This window comes from Erpetoichthys calabaricus, chromosome 3 (assembly GCF_900747795.2).
Source record: "Erpetoichthys calabaricus chromosome 3, fErpCal1.3, whole genome shotgun sequence".
Taxonomy (NCBI): Eukaryota; Metazoa; Chordata; class Cladistia; order Polypteriformes; family Polypteridae; genus Erpetoichthys; species Erpetoichthys calabaricus.
Genome location: NC_041396.2, coordinates 240,359,253 through 240,382,154, shown reverse-complemented (window position 1 = coordinate 240,382,154; position 22,902 = coordinate 240,359,253). Strand labels below are relative to the sequence as shown.

At 35.6% G+C, this 22,902-nt stretch overlaps 2 protein-coding genes across 2 annotated transcripts; both read left to right on the top strand.

Annotated features, from left to right (window-relative positions):
* Positions 1–612: 612 nt before the first annotated feature.
* LOC114649495 (trace amine-associated receptor 1-like) lies at positions 613–4,859 on the top strand. Its single transcript, XM_028798984.1, has 3 exons — positions 613–874; positions 3,225–3,233; positions 3,811–4,859. The coding sequence occupies exons 1-3, from the start codon at positions 613–615 to the stop codon at positions 4,857–4,859; spliced, it is 1,320 nt and encodes a 439-aa protein (XP_028654817.1).
* A 14,168-nt stretch (positions 4,860–19,027) lies between these two features.
* LOC127527120 (trace amine-associated receptor 1-like) lies at positions 19,028–20,044 on the top strand. Its single transcript, XM_051924757.1, has one exon. The coding sequence runs from the start codon at positions 19,028–19,030 to the stop codon at positions 20,042–20,044; it is 1,017 nt and encodes a 338-aa protein (XP_051780717.1).
* Positions 20,045–22,902: the final 2,858 nt, after the last annotated feature.

Below are 22,902 nucleotides of genomic sequence, written 5' to 3'. Positions count from 1 at the left end.
TTTGCCTCTTTAGGCTATTTTTAGCAACTTTCAATCATATGCCCACAAATATATGAAACGGTCTTTATGTTGGGTGCTGCCAACCTATACTGGGTGAACGGCTAGTGCTATTGTCCCTACAGTGTCCTGAATTTACTCTTGGGTGTGAATGTGCATGTGCAACATGAACTGTCCTATTTAGTGATAGGACTTGAAAGGTATAGCCCTTATTTTTGACTTTATTTGTGTATTTAAATATATATGTATGTATGTATGTACAGTGTATGTATGTACTGTGGAGGTCTGAGAAGGAGAACAGGCATCCTGGCCAGGAAGGGGAACAGTTTCTTACCTGGATGGGAGGCCAGAGTGTAAAGACAGATGGGGTTGGCCGGCCGAATGAAGAAACAACTTTGTGTCCAGGCTGGAATAGTATGATGACTGGACCAGCAGAAGTCGAAAGTTCCATTCCCCATACTGCAGGTGACAGCTGTCCTCTTTTAGTGGCCATTTGCAACACCCTCAGAGGTGTTTGGGAGTTGGAGTGCGGAAGTGCAATTCTTTCGGGGTCCCTGGGTGCCAGCAGAGGGTGCTGTTGGTGGGAAAACTCACTACTTTCCATACAACCCAGAAATGCTTCCAAGTGGACACACTGTTGTACCAGAAGCACTCCTGGGTCCAGACTGGAAAGGTGCCTGCCACCCCATATCATGGAGTCAAAGTCAGGAGGCTACTTCAATGGGGCTCTTCTCTAGGGGAAATAATAAGAAGGTACATACCATTGAAGGGCCAAAGTCCCTGAAAAGTGTCAAAAAGACTCTCACAGACTCAAGCTGTGAAAACGGGGAACCTGCAGCAGGTCATCTAATATGTATTTCAGCTCCCTGGCAAGAAGGTAGTGAGAAGCAGAAAAAGCCAACTTCCCTCTCAAAAAACAGACGACTCAATCCGAAAGCTCAGTCAATCTTTGAGAGCTGGAAGAACTGCCTCAGCCCATGAGTGCTTTATGGACCATATTGAAAACCCTGGAAGTTGTAATCAAGGGTTTGAGGATATGGCCAAGGTTCTGCTTGAAGCACAAGACCAGTTTCTGAGAAGTCTGGGAGTCGGACAGCCACCAAAAAGAGCTTTCAACATACAGTTGAGTTAATCAGGTATGATACAACATATAGGAACCACAGTGTGACGTGGTCCCTGAATTAACTGAAGGGAACAAAGTTACACTCGTTCCAATAACTGTATTAGACATGACAGACCTGCCCAGATCGGAGCCTCAAGTCTTGGAGGCGGCTACCCAGAGTATTGATGTATGACTAGGAAGAGGAAAAGGGATGCAGTGCAAAGGTGTACTGTATAAATCTGAAGGGACCCGAGTAGCACTTGCTCCTACAACTGTTAGAAAAGGTGCCACAATAAAGGCCACACAAATGATAAATGGCTCCTTTTTAACTGATAGAGGGTCTCAAACTGTCCAAAGGCCACAAAATAAAATGGGCAGTCTGTCCAAAATTTAAGACTCACCCAACAAATCAGAAGCGACCAATCAAGTATGCAGACATGAGTTGTGTCATATTTTACTCCAGCTTAGCTACTTTGGTTGAGGACCTACCAGAGTGCAGTACGGCACAGCGAGAAAAAGTACCAGAGGCAGCAGACCTTATCCAGTTCCCTGTCTGAAGATTAAGACAGTGATAGGAACTCTTTTTGAGGCTAACAGAAGTAATATATATGACATCCTTTATGTTACAGCCTGAAATCATAATTGCTAACAAATTAGGAAAGGGAAATGGGCAAAACTACAAAATTAAAATAAACTTAAAAAGGGCAGACTAGGGAACAGGGGAAAATGACTATGTATATAATTTATTAAAAATGAAAAACAAATTCCACTATACCTTGGAACCATCTTTCATTCTGGCAGCTAAAAAATTTTACCAAATTTCTTAAGGAAAAATTCTAAGTTAAAAGTGCTGCAGCAATGTTTGACATAAAGGACTGACAGCCATTCAAGAGACTTATGTCTCAGTAATGAGATGAAAAAAAAATTTTAAACTGGTCAGTAAAGACATTGGAAGGCTTTTGATTAGTTAACATTTGCTAACAAAACCTGTAAAATTTGAAGGATATGTGGCTCAGATATAGCAGCAGATTATGTAGAGGAATGAACATCAGAATCAGACCCTGCTGTGTAGTAAGGAACTCCAAGGCAATTTGTTGAAATTAAGCTGCTCCTGAAAGGCTTTCTAGTCATTCTCAGACTGTTTTATTTCAGAAAGTACCCTTTTCATACTACAGTAACTCATGGCTGATTCAAATTTCAGTTGTGAATCACCATGAAAAAGCTAAATATAATTGAAAGTTATCAAAGACATTTAAAAAATACTATAGGTGACAAAAAAATAGAAAAATCAGTATAAAAAAGTGTGTAGCAAAATGTTGTTAACAATAATAGAATTTCAGAAAGATTTAAGAAAGAAACTGCAGGAGTTTTGTATTTATACAAAACTTTATATACTGTCATTATTATGTAGTCATTTAATGTAGCATTTGTGTAGGCATCAGGCATTGTTGTTGCAAATAATGTCGATGTGGCCATAAAAAAATAAGTGCAAAATGGTAGAGCCTACTAATAAAACGTAATTCCAAAATAACAACATGACTACGTCACCATAATAATGATAAAAAAAAAAAAACATTAATGAATATTAGAAGCCAACATTCCAAGAACATAATAAAATAAAAAATTATAAGACATCAGTGTTCCTTTTGTTGATTTTAATAAATTTAAAAAGCCCAAAGGTTTAGTACTAAAGGAGTAGTTTTGTGTTTGTTATGCAAATTAATACAAACTGAAAGGAAAGTCGTAGATTTTGCTAATGGGCTTATTTTCCAGGTTCAAGCCACTGCAAGATTCTCTGAAAAGATATATGTCAGAAGCTGTATGAAAAAAATTACACCACAAAGCACAAACGTGATCCAAACTGTTGTCGAAGTAAACTTAATATGAAGTGAAACAGTTTCCTCTACAGAACTTTAATGAGTAACGTGTTTTGGTTTGTCAATCTGAAAAGTTAAGATCAGGCTTGTGAATGCTTGTGATAAAAATTTTAAGTGAACTGTTTAGATGCATGCACTGTATTTGAGGATATTTGATTTTTATGGAAGTAATTTATGTTCAAAAAATATACTTTTTACAGACATTATGAACTATTTTTATGCAAAACTTTTTTTTTTCCTTTTGATAGTAAAGCTTGGTAAGTTTCTACCTAGGGAGGGATACATAAGCGTTTGTTAAGGTCTCGTGTCTTTTGGGTATTGTAAGTTGTATAAAACAGAGGTAATGCTGCCTTTTTTCTCCTCTGGTCTTTTATCAAATCGCTTTCTATTCCAAGCTCCAAAAGAAACATGATGTTGTATTTTAATTTTGTCTAGAATACTGCAGTAGAATATTCTAAGGTATGTCTGAAACCTTATGTTAAGAAATTTCAAATATTTACTTCAATTAAAATGATGCTGTATTGTGCTTTGTTAGAGATTACATTCACTGCTTATTGAATGTAACAGTTTACAGAAGTAGAAAAATGTAAATCTAATAGATGTAAATATCAAGCATAGCCTAATTTTGTTTTTCACAATTTTAGGAAAGTTACACATTTTCAGAAGGAATTCAGGAATTAATGCTAAAGTTTATTTACATACTCATTTTCCATAGTTTAATATTTAATTCAATATTCCAGTTACCATAATTTAAAGAGTGTAATATTGTGGATTTCTTTTTATCTCTCCTATCTGTAACTCTTTACTCTCATATATTTTTTTCTTTTTATGCAGGAGGAGGTGCATTATGTCTTGTTAAAAGGATAATGATCCAAAATAAAAGTGGGATTTTAGAAGATATTTATTTTTGTTACACATCAGTAGAAAATTCATGTCCTAAAGAGATCTATTCATTTGCTGCCCGTGTTCTTATTTATATAGCATTGTGCTTATTAATTGCATTGACTGTTTCTGGCAATTTAATGGTGATCATCATCATTTCTCATTTCAAGCAACTTCACACTCCAACAAACTATCTCATTCTTTCTTTGGCAGGTGCTGACTTTCTCCTAGGCGGATTTGTAATGCCACCTAGCATGATCAGATCAGTTGAAACATGCTGGTATTTTGGTCAATTTTTTTGCAAGTTTCATACCAGTACAGACATGATGTTGTCCTTAAGTTCCGTTTTGCATCTTGCTTTCATTTCAGTGGATCGCTATTATGCAGTTTGTTTCCCTCTAACATACAATGCTGAGATAACAGTAGTCTTAGTAATTAAAGTGATTCTTATTATCTGGTGTTTCTCAGCACTTTTTGGATTTATAATGGTATTCCAAATATTAACTGTAAAGAAAATAGATTTTTACTATGATCAAAGTTTATTTTGTGTAGGAAGTTGTGTTGTGCTACATACCAAAACAACAACCTTGATTTCATGTTTTGTTGGTTTTATTATTCCAGCACTTGTTATATTAGGCATTTATCTGAAGATCTTCATGGTGGCAAGGAATCAGGTTAGGGCTATCAAAGAAGTAACAGAGAAAAATGAATTATCAAGAAAAAGAGAAAGAAAATCTGCAAAAACCCTGGCAACTGTTATAGGAGTTTATATTATATGCTGGATGCCATTCTTTTTGTGTAACACAGTTTACCCTTTTATAAATAATGTAATCCCTGCTTTGCTGATAGATATTTTAATTTGGTTTGCTTATCTCAATTCAACCTGTAACCCTTTTATTTATGCGTTTTTTTACAAGTGGTTTAGAAAAGCAATTCGAATCATACTACTTGGAAAGATTTTTTATGGCCATTCTTCACTAACTAGACTTTATACTGAGTAAATAATAATAAGTATTTTCTTAAAATGAAATGTAAGAAATACTATTTGGTAATGAATATGGATCTAATACAGTCATTTCTTAAAGCTACATTAGATTCATCATAATTCAAAATTATCACAAATTGCTTACACTTATTCTATTCAACAAGACATTTTATAGAATTTTATGCGTAGATCTATTTCCATGCCTGTGTTGTGGGTGGGGCATAATCTTGGACCAAAGGGATTGGAGAGACAAAGAGTTTAAGTCCAAATGGAAGTCTGCAAAGTTCTTCTAGTTAGCAATGGGTGAGTGACTCAGCAAATGGCAGGAGTCACTGACTCACCTCTAGAGTGAGCAAAGCTGTGCTGGAAATGCAAAAGGTGGCACACACCTTCTGGTTGCTGACACTTATTCTGTTTTTATTGTACATTTTAAAGACTTGTAACCTTAAATGAATTTGTATATGTGATTGCTGCTCAAGAATATAACTTGAAAAAAAAAATTTGCTAAATGTTCTAGTGCTGTACAGTACAGCTGTAAAAAAGGAAAAAAGATGATAAGCATCAGAGTTCTTAATTATATTAGTGCTATATGACACAATTTAAGGAAAGAGATTTGGAAGTTTGCATTGTTTATTAAGTACAAACACAAGCACATCGACTAGTACTGAAATTCTGTCTTACCTCAAATTTGTATACTGTAATCAAAAGATCTTTCACTTCTGTTGTCACAAATCTCTTGGCCTCACACATTTGTTTGGGGAATGATACACTAGATAAATATTAAAGTATAAATACCATTGCTTAGGGCTTAGCCAAAAAGTAAAATTGGATCATTAATTTGCATCAGTATGAAAAATAACATCATCTAGGACTAAAAAACTGATTAATTAATTAAGCTGTCCCCAATGTAGTTATATTCTGCTGTATGTCATGAGTCTGCTGAGTGAAAGTTTTGGTAACACTTTTATTTAGGTGCTGCAAAAATGTATCTATTACTCATTTACTGTTACGTAGCAAAACCTTAAAAAAATGGCTACTTTTGGTCTTCATAGCACTTACAAAGCATAAGTAAAGTGTTTATTCATATCTGTGCAGTGCAGCATTTGAAATTCTGGTAAAATTACTTATGAATATGAAGGATTCACAGATCTTGTAATTAAGTATTCAATATCAAGATAACTTAAACTTAAACCAATTCTGACCACTCCAAAGTGAAACAATTTTAGTAGGTTACATTGCACAGATGAATAGCCACTGTACTGATGCTTTGTAAGTGCCATTAATACCAAAAGAAACCTTTGTTAAGGTCTCATTATAAAAGATTAAATGAGTAATGGATGCATTTTTGCAGTACCTAAACTAAAGTGTTACCCAAGCCTTACTAATCAATTTACTTGACTTTCCTTGCTGTAATTTTGATAATGTACAGTTCACACTCTTTTTTGTAGATGATTTATATATTATTGTATTTTTATGTGCCAGGTAACCTGATGTATTTTATAATATTATATGTCATGTGATCCTGTGTTTAACCATTTTACTTTGAGGTGTGAGCTCTGTGTGATGATTTATTGAATATGCTATGAGCTGAATGAAATAAAAACTGATTGATACTATACGCATGTTTATAATATGTACTTTCAGTATTTAAGCCATTATTTTTCCTTAGTCTTTACATCTTTAAAACAGCTGGCATGGTTGTTTACCACTTCTTCAGAAGGCACACAGATTTTGTACATTCTCATATTGTCTATTCAAGGAAATTCATTTTTTCCTTTCACATTCCAAATATAGGTTAGACAGGTTAACTGCCAAATCAAAACTGGCCTAACATAAATGACTATGGACATTTGTGCAAAAGTATGCACTACAGTGGATTTCTGTACCATTAAGGATTGGTTTTCTCCTTCTGCTCAAAGCTGCCAGGATAAACTTCTACATCCCTTCAACATTAAACTGTATGGGTGGAAGGCTGGATGAATGAATGGGTAAAAACAATTGCAAACTCGATAAATTTGTCTGTTCCCAAACTTTTATAATTTTATCTGGTAAGAAATGAACAGTGAAATTGTTTTAGTTAAATATATTAGACAGCTATGCACATAGATTTACAATAGCAAATGAGATAAAAATATTTATCTAGAAGAATGGTTTTCATTTCCAATTTCATTTTATTACTTACTCTAATGTTACTATGTATGTAGAATTAATTCCTTCCTTTGTAAAAGTAACTGCAGAAAATCAACATATTGAAAATAGTACAAGGGAAATCATTCTGAAAAGCACATCATTGTTTTACAGTGGATTAAAGGATTTATCTTTATGTTGTCTAATTAATACAGTATACTTTGCTTTGTTAGGAAATATCTCATTATCAACATGTACCTATAGATGCAAAGTGTGTGCAAATGGCTGTAAAATATTGCCTAACTGCTATATTTATGGATGTCAGATTTAGAAATAAAAATACTTTTTCATTCCACAGTATTCATGAGTTAATCTATCCTATTAATTTCAAACATTTTGGTAGATTATATTATTATATAATAATTATTAAATAATTCTTGTCTATAGTAGTAGGGCATTGTACCATGTTAGCCATTATGCATGCAATGAGAAGTCAAGCAAAATGACACCTTTTATCGACTAACTGAACGGATTACAATAGGCAAGCTTTCGAGGCAACTGATGCCCCTTCTTCAGGCAGGGTATAATCCATATGTCTTATGATTATATTATATATTATATGTCTATATATTTATATCCATCTGTCTATAGATAGATAGGATATATACACACAATTATAAATTTTAGAGCATCCCCATTTTCCCAGTTTTTATGGAAATGTAAGCAATGCAAGTCCATTGAATAACCTAAAAGGGTACAAGGGTAAGTGGTAAACTGCCACAATTTAAAAAGGAAAGAAAAAAAAATTTAGGTTACCAAATAATAAAAAAAAATGTAATTTTTAGAGTTAAACAAAAATGCTTTTTCCATGGAACAAGTAATGGGTCAATGCTTGCAGGTTTTCTGCAGCAATAAAACTTAATTAATTCATATATATATATGTTACATAAGTTTTATATATATATATATATATATGTATACTGTATATATATATATATGTATATATATATATATACATATATATATATATATATATATATATATATATATACATATATATATATATATATATATATATATATACATATATATATATATATATATATATACATATATATATATATATACATATATATATATATATATATATATATATACATATATATATATATATATATATATATATATATATATATACATATATATATATATATATATATATCAACATGCTTCTATTATTCTTTCCCTATTCTTGTGTGGGTATAACCATATGTATATAGTGAAAGAATAATATAAGCATGTTGATAGACCAATTGGAACTGCAAGACCAACTGAGTACAAAGTTGGATTCATTAGGAAACTACTGCATTATCCAGGTAACTACAGAGTAATGATAAGAGAACCCGGCAGAGTTTGCTTTGCTGTGATGATCAATGAAGTTATGAATCATGAAATCAAGTTCAAGAACTTCACCAAACTCCACAAAATACATTAAAGTAAGTCTGGACAAAAATGTGACCTGAACCGTGAGACAGCAATGCTAAGCCCTCCTCCACCTTGCCTCGAACAGCAAAAGAGGGAGATGGAACCATAGTCACAATACAATATACAAGAAATAAAATACAAGAAATTCCCACAAACCAGCAAAAACTAAAGAACTAATGCAAAACTGTGAAGAGGTGACTTTGTGCTGCAGGATTTATAGGGTGAGTGGCAGTAAGAAAGCCATTCCTCAAAGAACAAAATAAGGCCTTGGAATACCGGCTGTGGACTACTGCAGACTGGACAAAGTCTCCTCTTCTCAGTAGAAACTAAGACTTGCTTTTTTCAACCACTGTTAAGCTGTGCTTGAAGCTGTTATACTGTGAGGTGCCTGTGATCACACAAGCTGGTCATCCTCAGAAACTTGTCTTCTGATTGGGTTGTAACTTTGGGTCCACCAGGTCTCTTCCTATCAGAGTCTCTTCCAGTTGCCAATTGCCTTTAGATTGTGTAAAACACCGTACTCAATGACACTTTTTTTTTTTGCAATTTCTCTAAATGAAAGTCCTACAGTTCATAGGGTAATAATGCTTTGTCTCATTTAATTTGTTAATTGTTTTTACCTTGCTATTATCACCAGAATATTGTACTTCAGAGGGTGTAGTAATACAGTCTGTTCCAACTGTGATTTAAGAAAGAGGGTTTTTAAGTAATCAATAGAAGTTGGAACACCTATGCAAAATGTTTGCTTCAATTTGCAAGCCTTAATTTACTTTGATTACTGTAGAACATCTGTACCCTGAAGAAAGCCCATCTGTAATATTGTGATATTTCCTGTTTTTCAGTTTTACCTAACCTAAACTAAATTTAAACCTCTGTCAGTTTACTTTTTACTTTTTAACTTTTTTAGATCATTCATTGCATTTCGAGTGATTAAATATGAAGAAAGACTGGAACAACTGAGGTGTTCTAAAACTTTTGACTGGTAGTTTATATACAGTGCATCTAGAAAGTATTCACAGCGCATCACTTTTTTCACATTTTGTTATGTTACAGCCTTATTCCAAAATGGATTAAATTCATTTTTTTCCTCAGAATTCTGCACACAACACCCCATAATGACAACGTGAAAAAAGTTTACTTGAGGTTTTTGCAAATTTATTAAAAATAAAAAAACGGAGAAATCACATGTACATAAGTATTCACAGCCTTTGCTTTGTCGATGCACCTTTGGCAGCAATTACAGCCTCAAGTCTTGTTGAATATGATGCCACAAGCTTGGCACACCTATCCTTGGCCAGTTTCACCCATTCCTCTTTGCAGCACCTCTCAGGCTCCATCAGGTTGGATGGGAAGCGTTTGTGCACAGCCATTTTAAGATCTCTCCAGAGATGTTCAATCGGATTCAAGTCTGCGCTCTGGCTGGGCCACTCAAGGACATTCACAGAGTTGTCCTGAAGCCACTCCTTTGATATCTTGGCTGTATGCTTAGGGTTGTTGTCCTGCTGAAGGATGAACCGTCGCCCCAGTCTGAGGTCAAGAGCGCTCTGGAGCAGGTTTTCATCCAGGATGTCTCTGTACATTGCTGCAGTCATCTTTCCCTTTATCCTGACTAGTCTCACAGTTTCTGCCGCTGAAAAACATCCCCACAGCATGATGCTGCCACCACCATGCTTCACTGTAGGGATGGTGCCAGGTTTCCTCCAAACGTGATGCCTGGCATTCACACCAAAGAGTTCAATCTTTGTCTCATCAGACCAGAGAATTTTCTTTCTCATGGTCTGAGAGTACTTCAGGTGCCTTTTGGCAAACTCCAGGTGGGCTGCCATGTGCCTTTTACTAAGGAGTGGCTTCCGTCTGGCCACTCTACCATACAGGCCTGATTGGTGGATTGCTGCAGAGATGGTTGTTCTTCTGGAAGGTTCTCCTCTCTCCACAGAGGACCTCTGGAGCTCTGACAGAGTGACCATCGGGTTCTTGGTAACCTCCCTGACTAAGGCCCTTCTCCCCCGATCGCTCAGTTTAGATGGCCGGCTAGCTCTAGGAAGAATCCTGGTGGTTTCGAACTTCTTCCACTTACGGATGATGGAGGCTACTGTGCTCATTGGGAAATTCAAAGTAGCAGAAATTGTTCTGTAACCTTCCCCAGATATGTGCCTCGAGACAATCCTGTCTCGGAGGTCTACAGACAATTCCTTTGCCTTCATGCTTGGTTTGTGCTCTGACATGAACTGTCAGCTGTGGGACCTTATATAGACAGGTGTGTGCCTTTCCAAATCATGTCCAATCAACTGAATTTACCACAGGTGGACTCCAATTAAGCTGCAGAAACATCTCAAGGATGATCAGGGGAAACAGGATGCACCTGAGCTCGATTTTGAGCTTCATGGCAAAGGCTGTGAATACTTATGTACATGTGATTTATCAGTTTTTTTATTTTTAATAAATTTGCAAAAACCTCAAGTAAACTTTTTTCACATTGTCATTATGGGGTGTTGTGTGTAGAATTCTGAGGAAAAAAATGAATTTAATCCATTTTGGAATAAGACTGTAACATAACAAAATGTGAAAAATGTGATGCGCTGTGAATACTTTCCGGATGCACTGTATATACAGTATCATTGTGTTCGTAGAGTTCCATCTTGGGGCACAGTTGCATGAATGTTCTGCACATTGCTGTTATAGATCTGTGCTGTAATGCTGGCCTTGCAAAGCATTATGGGGGACTGGGAAAAAAAATGTTTATCTAAGCCAGCCACAAGGCAAATTTCCAGGAAAATATTCCACAAATATGGTCATTAGTGAATACAGCAATTTTGCTGCAATAAACGCTATTGTGAATTTTGCTGATCAATATCTACTACGGAATACTGCTAGGCACTGTCAAGAGTCTGATATTAGGAGGCAGTGATGTTCAGTGATCTCATCACTTGAAATAATAAAGGAAAGATTTTGTTTAACTATCTTGGTTCAATGGACAGTCTCATGATTCCTTTCAATGTGCTATTCATGCTGGATCAAAATTTATTTATCAACTCTGGGTCTGTAGAAACATTTTAATAAATGCAGGTCTCATTTAGAAGATACAAGTGCCAAAAACACCTTTAAAAATCAACCTAAGTATTACAATCGGTTCTGGTGCAGTAAATTGCATAACTTTTTGTGTTTTAGAAACCATTGAAAGTTATTCTAGGTTATCTGTGGCTTCATAAGGACTCTCCACTTTTAATTATCTTCCAAGGAGTTATTGAATGAGGAGAAAAGTTTTTTGAGATTTGTTTAAGGGAGATGCACCCCTCTTCCATTTTCTGTAATTGGTGAGTTTGTTTTTTATTCTTTGCTGATTTCTTCAGGTAACAGAAAGTAAGTTGAATTTATTCCATATTGCAGTTATGATTATGTGTCATGTGCCAGTGTCCTCAACCTTGAAAAGATCTGAGCAAATAAGCACAGATGCCTTAATCTATTTAAACACTTCTTGAAGGAGCTTCAGGTGTTCCTACAAAGACTTGCTGTATACCACTATATTACCTATATATGCTCTGGAATAAGCCTTGGCTCTAGTAAGCACGTTATCCTTTATAAACTGAAAATTTGCAGCAGCTCCGTGCAATCCAAATGACATCACAATAAAATGATAAGAGTCCACCTGGTATTCTCAATACAGTCAAAGGCTTTGACACTTCTACCAAGGGCACTTGCCAATACCCCTTACACAAGTTTAAGGTGGTTAAGAATTGCGTAGGCCCTAAACATTCAATGAGCTTATCTACCTTGGGCATTGGATAAACTGTCAAAAGCAAATATTGCATTTACCTTGGAGAAGTCAATACAAAAGCATAAGCTACAACTCTTCTTTTATACCAAAACAACCAGATTGCACCACTCACTGTATGATGGTTTGAAGATACCTGGTTGCACCTTCTACTGCAATTCTTCACAGAGTGCCTCCTGGAGCCTGGCTGGCACACTTCCTCCTGAAGGCTGTACTGAAATAAGAAATATTTTGTGCTCAGTTAAGTTAGTCCTACCCAGTATGCACCGAAATAGTCAATTAGGTATAATCTTCCTTCTTTTATCTTTCAGAGAAATGGTCCAATGTTAGCGCTGGCAGGTACTGTTCCTCATTTTAATTCTTCTCAGGGACTCTATGAAAAAGTAACTGCAGGAACAGATCATCTCTCTAATGCCCCACTTTAAGTACATTTACATGAAAAGTCTGTCTTTTGGATTGGTATGGCACATAATGTAAATCTCATAGGTGACAGTGCCTTGCTGGGCCACCACTTCATAAGGTCCACTTGTCTAATAGCTTATTCTCACATTTAGTTAATACCAACAATACTTTTTTGTCCTGCCTCTCTGGCAGCCTTATTAAACCGAATCTTTTGATTTGGAAGGGCGTTCTCCATATTTTCCCCTGCTATTTCAGCAGTCTGGGTCAGTGATTATTATTTTCTTATATGGCACCTAGCAGTATAAATATACAGGAAAACAGGCAGTTACTGCTCACAGCAGATGAATATAGGATCTACAGATTTTTAAAAAACATACTACTATAGTAATTTGCCTATTTCAAAATTAATCTTGATGACAAAGGGAGTGAATAGTTGAATAAATATACAATTCATAATGAGCACATTAATATAAATTTTTCAGTATTCAAGATCATAAATCTGGGTAATGTATTCTGTATTACACATAAGAACATGACCTGTAATGCAGAGGGATGACTGAGTGTACTGACATTATATATTCTTAAACGGATTTCAGATTTGAGCTTGTCCAACCAAGAGACATTAAAATAGTAATGGATAATTCGGATTCTTCATTAAGAAATAGGCAGGGGTCTGGAATACCATAAAGTCAGCCAAAGAAATCAGTATCAGAAAATCAATCACAAAAGCCAGTGTAAGAGTTGAATTTGAACCCTAGTCCAACGTGCACCAAGCATGTGTCTGAGGGTCATATTCTTCTGAGATTATGCTTAAAGGCTGAAGCTGTTATTTTATTATTCACTATGATAAATGCATTTTAGTTATTCCATAGTAAAAAGAATGTTATATTTTAAGGTCTGATCATTGTTCTGTTGTTATGCACTAAAAGTTTCCTGTTGTGGGAAACTTAGAAAACATATAGTTCAGAACATAAAGTAAACATACTTCCAGTGCCCAAACTGTACTTTTTTTCTCGTGTGAAGTCACATATTCCCAAATCAACCTACTGGGTGGGATTAATTGTGGTTCTTTAAGGTATCAACATTTGTTATGTCCTGTTAGAAACTGGGTGTAACCTATCATGTTAAAAGTTTTCTGATTATGTAATGTATTCCTTGGAGTTGTGATCTAATCAATGAATTATATAAATACAGTTCAGAGGACACTCTTTTCCAATTCCAACACTTGCTAATAAGATATGCTGTTGCCTCTTGCAAAATTTAGATAAAGAATAATGATTGACGCCTTCTCCTGCCTGTGTTTTATTGCTTAAACTGGGGCATTCCAGTGGGGTGTATCTGTTAAAAATTTTCTTCCACATCAGTTACACGCAATACAAAACATGTAGATAAAGAAAACCAAGCAGGACTGCTAAAACTAAAGATTCCATTTATCAATAAGTGCTTAAATGATTTTGAATAACGAAAATCCAAATTTTGGACATGGAAACCTGAGTGCTGTCAGTTCTTAAATGTGAATGTGTCATGACGTCAATCATATCATCACGATCATGAGCACTACAAACAACAAGACTGTAGAAAACTGAAAAATGAAAACAAAACCATAAAATGATGTGAAGGTGTTTCTGGCAGATCAATAATAAGAAATATAAACCAAATCCAGAGCAAAAAAAATATAAAAATTAATTCTGCAATCATGATTTATATAATGTGGCAGGAAGGGAGAGATTTTGCATTGTGCACAAAGCAGGAACCAACCTTTGACAGCATATTAGTCCAATCGAGGGTGTAATAATAATAATAATAACAATAATTATTTGCATTTATATAGTACTTTTCTTACTGCTCAAAGTACTTTAGTGAGTGGGGAGCCACTTCAACTACCATTAATGTGTATCATCCACCCAGATGATGTAATGGCAACCATTTTTGCGCCAGTACACTCAACACACATTAGCTATTAGATGGTGAGACGGATAGCTAATTAGAGACAGGGGATGATTAACAGGCCAGAATGAGTAGGCCATGGAAGGCAATTTAGTCTTTCATGACCACAGAGAGACAGGATCTAGTGCTATGGTCCAGGTTGGCCCCATGCTACCGAGTCCATCTAGGGAACCTCTTGAACCCAGATCCTCAATTGTCATGACTGGGATGAGCCAACAGATGAGGACACTCACACAAAGCAAGGAGATTGTGCAAAAGTGCTCCAGTGTTTTTATTAACAAACCAACAGAACAAGTGATCAAAAAATAGCACAGGTTAAAAACTTCTTAAATAAATAAATCCATAAAACGGGAGCAAATACCAAGAGGTTAAAATATCCATAAACTGTTCAGTAAAAATTATGTCAAAAAAGACAGGTAGAACCAAAAACCCTTTTTAAAAGGTGTATCTCTATACACAGATATCTCCCAGGCTCAACCTCAACAGATCAGTCATCCTGTTTAGACATCCCACTGACAGGCATAGCTACCCCTCAATCCAGGCTCTCGACATGATTGCCTCCTTCGGCACATTTTCCGTGCTGCTATGAAGCTTGCCTCACTCCCATTGTCTCTTGCTGCCTCTCCCCAGACTTACATGGGAGCCTGCTATGAGGTAATGGGTTACTCTGGCTACCCGTAGTGCTCAGCCAGGTCAACACTCTTCAGCCCCAAAGAGTGTCCAACCTCCAATCTCCTTGGGCTCTTCTTCCTGGCTGCCTACCTCCAGTCTCTTGCACATCCTCATGCTCCTCCTGCCTCCTCCGTCATTTCTCTGCCTATTTCAACCTCCGTCTTTTTACTATTGATCCTTCTTCAATCTCTCTTATTCTTCTTTAACTGGCCAGTCTCTTTCTTTCCCCAATCTGCTTTCTTTTCCCCTCTAGCACTTGTGATTCCCTTTTAAACCAAGGATGTGGCACAAAGACAGGACAGCAGCAATTATTTATTTAAAATACGCCCACCAGCCAACTTTACCACACCTCGGTTTTACATCATCCTCATCCGGAGGACGTGTGTTTCCCAAAATGATGAAACGTAGTGTATAACAAAGAAACTTAATGATGCATGTACATAATGAATGAAGCGAGTTTTTCGTGCATTTCCCAAAAACCTTCTTAAGCAGCCATTTTACAAACAAGCACAAAGTATTACTTAGTTTACTCTGTCCCTTAAGTCAAATACAAAAAGGCATCACAAGTTGATTGTAAAGCAGTTGATTGACAATACTTTTATGATAAGCTGATGCTTTAATCCTCTTGTAGAAAGAAAAAAATGTTGTGAAATGTAACCTCATAATGTAATAACATGATAAGACAAATCATATAAATAACAAACACAAAAAATTTACAGTAAACTTAAAAATCACAAAAAAACAAAGACGCTATGTTTTTATTTTTTTTTTTTATTTATAAGTCATGAAGTACCCATTCCATCAGTGAGTTAAAACAGAGAAGTGATACAATGTGACTGAAATGTTTCCATTGTGCAGTTTGTATGTTCTCCCTTTCTAAGTTTCATCCAGGTGCTTTACCAGTCCAAAGAAAGACATGCAAGTTAGATAAGTTGGCACTGTTAAATTGGCTCTTATATATGACTTGTGTGTGCACTCTGCAATGGAATAACACCCAGTCCATGGGTTCGTTTGGCCTTATGTCCAGCTTCCCAATGACACTACTCAGGACAAAGCAGGTAAAGAAACTGCATAGATGGATGGATGGATGGAAATGATAGAGTGAAGACAGAGATGTTATTTTTGCTTTGGAGAACAATTGACTCAGCTTGCTGAGGTGAAGGTGCATAACCTAGAATGTGAGGCTATCAAGTAGTACCAAATGGTGGAACCATCCCATGTATTATTGCCATTAAATCCAGATGATGATGATGAAACTTATTTTCTTACCTTTGAGCATACCGCTACCCATTATTGCTGGGAGCGAGCAGAATGGGCACACATCCTGGTGCCATTCCTGAGGTGGCCAGCTCAGTGGGTTTATTATGACCTCAAGGAGCACTCCACCACGGACTCTAGCAAACTAAAAAACTAGGTGCTGCTGAGGTATGGGGTAAATCCAGACTAGCAGGAAAGGGCATGTAAGGAGTGGAGGTCTGACCCACATAGGCCAGACCGTTCCTAAGCTTTTGATTTGTAGGGCAGAGTTGGGCATTGGCTGAAGCCAGTGGAAAATGACACCAAAAAAGTCATGAAGATCACTGCTTGCAACTTCCTCTTGAATGCCCTCCCTGACTTCCTTGCCCGGCCAATCTGACAGCTGATCCAAAGATGATCTCATAGCAGCCCGTAAATGACACTGAGCAGCCTCGCAAATCAAGCGTTCAGAACCATGAGGTTTGACCCAAGGAGGACCTCTTGCCTTACAGGTTTACTGTTCCCTGCATGCTAATGCCGAGGCTATTTCTTGCATTCACAACATCACGATTCGCTGGGCTGCGGGTAGGGTACTGTCACACACATGAGCCTTGCAGATAGCTGAAAGGCTCTGGTGATGGTAATTCAATGCCAATCCACAAGGTGGTGGTGTCTACTAAGACCTCTTCTCTTCCTCCCTCTACAGACCAGATAACTGACAGCCCGGCCACCTCAGACATCACTTCTAGTGTTCGTCCTCCTGAACCTTACCAGGAAGGGTCATCATCCTTGTCAGTCTAATCTGAGACTCATGTTGTAAGGGACCTTATTTTGCTGAAAAGGATTTATTATTTTTGCATTTATAATATTCTGAGTTGTGGTGTAGCCCCAACTCTTTTTCTTTGTCTTTGTCATATTTTACACATGTCTTTCATAAACAATGGAATGATTATTATGCACGCACAGAACAATGTTAATGTAAAGGTGCTGTAGTTCCATAAAACTGCATGCAAGGACAAAACACAGCTGATTGCAATATTATTTAATGTATCATGCTATTCCACGCCTTTTCATACTAAATTAATTCTTCTTTAGACAAATCAGTCTTACACAAATCAGTCCATTTATAGTATGGTTACTATTAGGATGTCTTTTGGAAGAAGTTTGTGAAGCATTTTCATTTTCTTGCTTTTAAGTGAGATCATGAGGCCAAAAGGTGAGAGACTGTGTAGGGGGTGGTTTGTGATGATGTTCTGTGGTCCTGTTGTGTACAGCATAGGTAAACAAACTTTATGGAAACTTGTTTTGCTAACAGGATTATATGACAAATTGAAGCCACCAAATGATTCTGTAATTAAAGATGCAAATATTGGAAGTCCAGTTCAGTCTGATTTCACCCTTATTTTCTGTTAATCTACCAAGCAAAAAAAATGATAAAAAAAGTTAAGATCCAACTAAAATTAGTATGAAATGCACACGTTAAAGGGTACCATGTTTTGATGTGTCATTTAGTTATTTCCAAAATGAACATTAGGGATTATTGGTGACAAAAGTGAAATTATTGCCTAGTGGGGGCTCTGCAGTCTTGTGGCCTCGGAACACCTGCGGATTTTTTTTTCTTCAGCCCTCACCCTAACCCTAACCCTAACCCTCTGGAGTTTTTTTATTTTCTGTCCTCCCAGCTATCGGACCTTACTTTATCCTTTGTTATTTAGTAATCTTATTTTTATATTTTTATTTTTTACAAACTTTTCTTTATTCACCTTATAGAGCACTTTGAACTACACCATTTGTATGAGAATCTGCTATAGGAATAAATGTTTTTGTTGTAGTTGTTAACTGAGAAGCATCCAATGTTTTCAATGATGATTTCAATTTATTTTAAAAAATATGACAAAAAAATTAATATTTACAAACATTATGAACTGTTATTAAGCAAAACATTTTTTTTCTTTAAATAGTAAGGCTTGGTTATTATTTTGTTTTGGTTTGAGGGGGAGCACATAAGCATTTGTTATGGTTTCATGTCTTTAGGGCATTGGAGGTTGTATAAAACAGAGGTAGCTGGTGTTCTTTTCATCTTTTCTTTGCTATCTTATTGCTTTTCATTCTGTGTTTCAAAAAAAAATGATTTGTTTAAATTTGTCTGCTATTCTGTAGCAGAACTTCAACTATTCTAAGGTAAGTTTAAAATCATTTGATAAAAATGTAAATATGTACTTCAATTAAAATTATGCTTTATGCTGTAGAGTTAGAATATATTAAGTGTTTATTGAATGTACTTCCATGGATGCAAAAAATCACTCGTCTTCATAGACTTAAATGCATCAAGCAGGGTTTTAGTTTGTTAATCAGTTTTCAAAGCTATTATGAAAAAAAATAATATTGTCAAATGCCACTTGTCCAAATTTGCTTAGAAATAATACAACAGAAGCAACACAAAAATTATATGACATTAAAATTATATTCAACATTTGTAACACTGCATTTTTATGTATTTTTTCCTTGCAGGAGGTGATGCATCATATTTTGTTAAAGAGATAATGATCAAAAATCAAAGCTGGATTTTAGAAGATATTCACTTCTGTTACACATCAACTGAAAACGCATGTCCTAAACAGATCTATTCATTTGCTGCCCGTGTTCTTATGTATATAGCATTGTGCTTATTAATCACTTTGACTGTTTGTGGCAATTTATTGGTGATCATCATCATTTCTCATTTCAGGCAGCTTCACACTCCAACAAACTATCTCATTCTTTCTTTGGCAGGTGCTGACTTTCTCCTAGGCGGATTTGTAATGCCACCCAGCATGATCAGATCAGTTGAAACATGTTGGTATTTTGGTCATTTTTTCTGCAAGTTTCATACAAGTACTGACATTATGCTGTCCTTATGCTCCATTTTGCATCTTGCTTTCATTTCCATGGATCGCTTTTATGCGATTTGTTTCCCTCTAACATACAATGCCAAGATTACAGTGGACTTTATTGTTAAAGTGATCATTATCATCTGGTGTTCTTCAGCAGTGTATGGATTTATGATGGTATTCCAATTATTACTTATAAGAAATACTGATTTTTCTTATGATCAGAGTTTATTTTGTGTTGGAAGTTGCTTGGTGATGCATACCCAAACAACAATCTTGATTTCATTCTTAGTTGGTTTTGTTTTTCCGGCACTTGTTATACTAGCCATTTACCTGAAGATATTCATGGTAGCACAGAAACAAATTAAGACTATCAAAGAAACAACAGACAAAACAGAATCATCAAGGAAAAGAGAAAGAAGATCTGCAAAAACACTGGCAACAGTTATAGGTGTGTATATTACGTGCTGGATGCCATTCTTTTTGTGTAGCACTCTTTATCCTTTTGTAAATAACTCGATCCCTGCTTTATTAATAGACATTTTAATTTGGTTTGCATATATGAACTCAACTTGTAACCCTTTCATTTATGCTTTTTTTTATAACTGGTTCAGAAAAGCAGTTCGAATCATACTATTTGGAAATATTTTTAATGGGCACTCTTCGCTAACCAAACTTTATGCTGACTAAATACTAATGAGTCTTCTCTTGGAAATGTAATGTTAAATGCAATAAAGAATTAAATATTTAGTTATGATCATAACTTTAGTATATCATAGAAGGTATGTGTGTAGCATCAAAACTCAGAATTATTCATCATATCTGGCATATATTCCATTTTTAAAGTACATTTTACAAAACTTAAGAAATTTTAAAGCTGATTGTCCCTGAAATGTATAATGAAAACAAAAATCTAAAATGTTCCAGTGATGTACTCTACATTGCTAAACATAAAAAAAGATTATTTGCATCAGGGCTCTCAACTGATTTTGTTCTTTACTTTTCACAGGAACCTGGTTCATTGAGTTGCACGGGTAGCATGCAAAATACATAAATTAGTATCAATATTCTGTTAAATGAAGTAGAAAATGATACTCTAAATAAATTTTAAAGGACATATACACAAAATGCATAGCACGATGGCATAGTGGTACTGCTGCTACCTCACAGTAAGGAGACTAGGGTCCATGTACCACATGTTCTCCGTGTGTTCGCGTGGGTTTCCTCCAGGTGCTTCGATTTGCTCCCACTGACCAAAGTCATGCAGATTAGGTGGACTGGCAATACTAAATTAATGCATGTTTGATGTGTGTGTGTATTCACCCTCATTTTACTTTGCGGTGTAAGCTCTTTGTGATGATTTACGGCTGTGTTATGAGCCATACAAAATAAAAACTGATTGATGCTAGCAACATATTTATCGCTTATGATTTCAAAATGTATGCCATTTAATTTGTTTATCAGTTTTAAGTCTTTATGTGTTTAGAATATTTGAGATACAATTAACTAGGGACACTAGCATGGTGGTGCAGTGGTTAGCACTGTTGTCTCAGAGCTCACGTGTCCAGGTTCAAGCTGCATGGAGTTTGCAAATTCTTCTTCTGTTTCAGCTTGTATTGGGGTTCTCCAATCTTTATCTATGGTGGATGGATAAGAACAAATGGATAATACATTTGTCCATTTAAAAAATAAACATATTTTATTCTGGTAAATGAAAAACTAAACAGTCAAGTAAGCAATTGTAGGTAATAATATATTATTTGATTATTTGATGTGATCTATATACACCTAGAATAACGATTTTCAGACAAAGAGTTATTTATAGTGTAGTATTGTTAGCAAATATGTTATTGCCAGCATGCATCTGTGGATGCAAGGTGCATGAGAACATCTTTAAAATAAGACTTGTTATTTATATGTACAGATTTCAATCTCTGCTTTATAATAATATACTACTAGTAATATAATAATAAAATGCTATATAATAATAACAATTTGGTATTCCACAGTATGTGTTCTACTACCTTACTCAAGCATTTAAAAACCTCAGTTCCAAAAATGTTTAGGAAGGGATGTTAAAAATGCTATTAAAAAAGGAAAGATATGATTTTTAAATCTATTTTAACCTATATTAAATTAAAAAGTGTAAAACAACAAGAGCTGCTTTTCACAAATTTGGTGCTTGCAACAGGTTCCAAAAATATTGGACAGGGACAATATAAGATTACAAAACATTCCGGAATGCTTGAGAAATATCCTTAAAAAGAGACACTATGGTATGTTGGTATAACATGAAGATACCATATGTGGAGCTGGATGTGTGATTGAGAGCATAATGTCACAAAGGTATGCTGAGCTTCGTATTTCACAAACCCCTGGGGTAGACACGTTACATTTTACAAACCTAGGAAAGTCCAAGAAGGCAGATGCAGACTCCAGTGACATTTTATAAATACTGCTACACATAAGATAAGGTCATGAAGAGGGACAAAGCACTTGAATCAGGAAGAGGATTGCAAACACTGGAGTTCAGACACAGCACCAGACCGGACTAGGTTCAATATGTTATGAAGCTTTTCCTGTGGCTTTAACAGAGGGAATGTGATTCTTCTAAAAGTACAGCTATGGATAATTCATGTTTAAATAAATGTGCCTGTTATCGGGCTTTTCTCTCATTTGGTGTGTGAGTCTGAGTTTTTCCATCTTAGTACTCATTACAGTATTGTTCTTGATGTTGTTGCGAATTTGCAACAGTTATGTACAGTATTAGTGAAACATTCTACCTTAGTATTTTTTCCTTCTTCTATTTTGAATGTTATTATTATTATATTTGTGGTAATACTTTAGCATTATTTTCAGAAAACTTCAAATCATTTGTATGATTTCCAAGGAAGCCACAACGTGCTTTTATGAGTGCTGGTTTGTGGCTCAGGTTGCTATAAAATTGTGATGTCATTCATTGTCAAATATGAACTCCTACTCCTAGCTGGAAGTACTGTAAGTGTAGGACACTGCACAATTACTTCTCATGTCCTGTTCTTTACTAATCAGACTTAAAGTGCAATTCCTAGGAGTAATTCTCAGGTGCTTGATAAATACAGGCAGTAGTGTCATCAGCCAATTTAATGATGGAATTGGGGTTATGTTTGGCCACACAGTCATGTGATGGTGCTAATCCACACAAGCTGAAGTCTGTTGGTTGGAATGTCCAAAATCCAATTGCAGAGGGTCCTAAGTACTAAATTGAGAAGTTTGGTGGTCAATTTTCTAGTATAAAAGTGTTAAATGATGAGTTGTAGTCTATAAACAGGATTCTGGCATAACAATTTGTAATTTCCAAATGTGCCAGTTTGGTATGAAGTTGAAGGGATATGGCATTGTTTGTTTGTGATGATATGCAAACTGGAAATGATAATGACTATCTAAAATATACTGTTTAATGTGTAAGCTATCAAAACATTTCATCACAATTTCTTAGGTACAGGGATAAGCAGGCAGGGACCACAGATTCTCTCAGAGAAATATTAAAAATATGACTGAAGATGTCA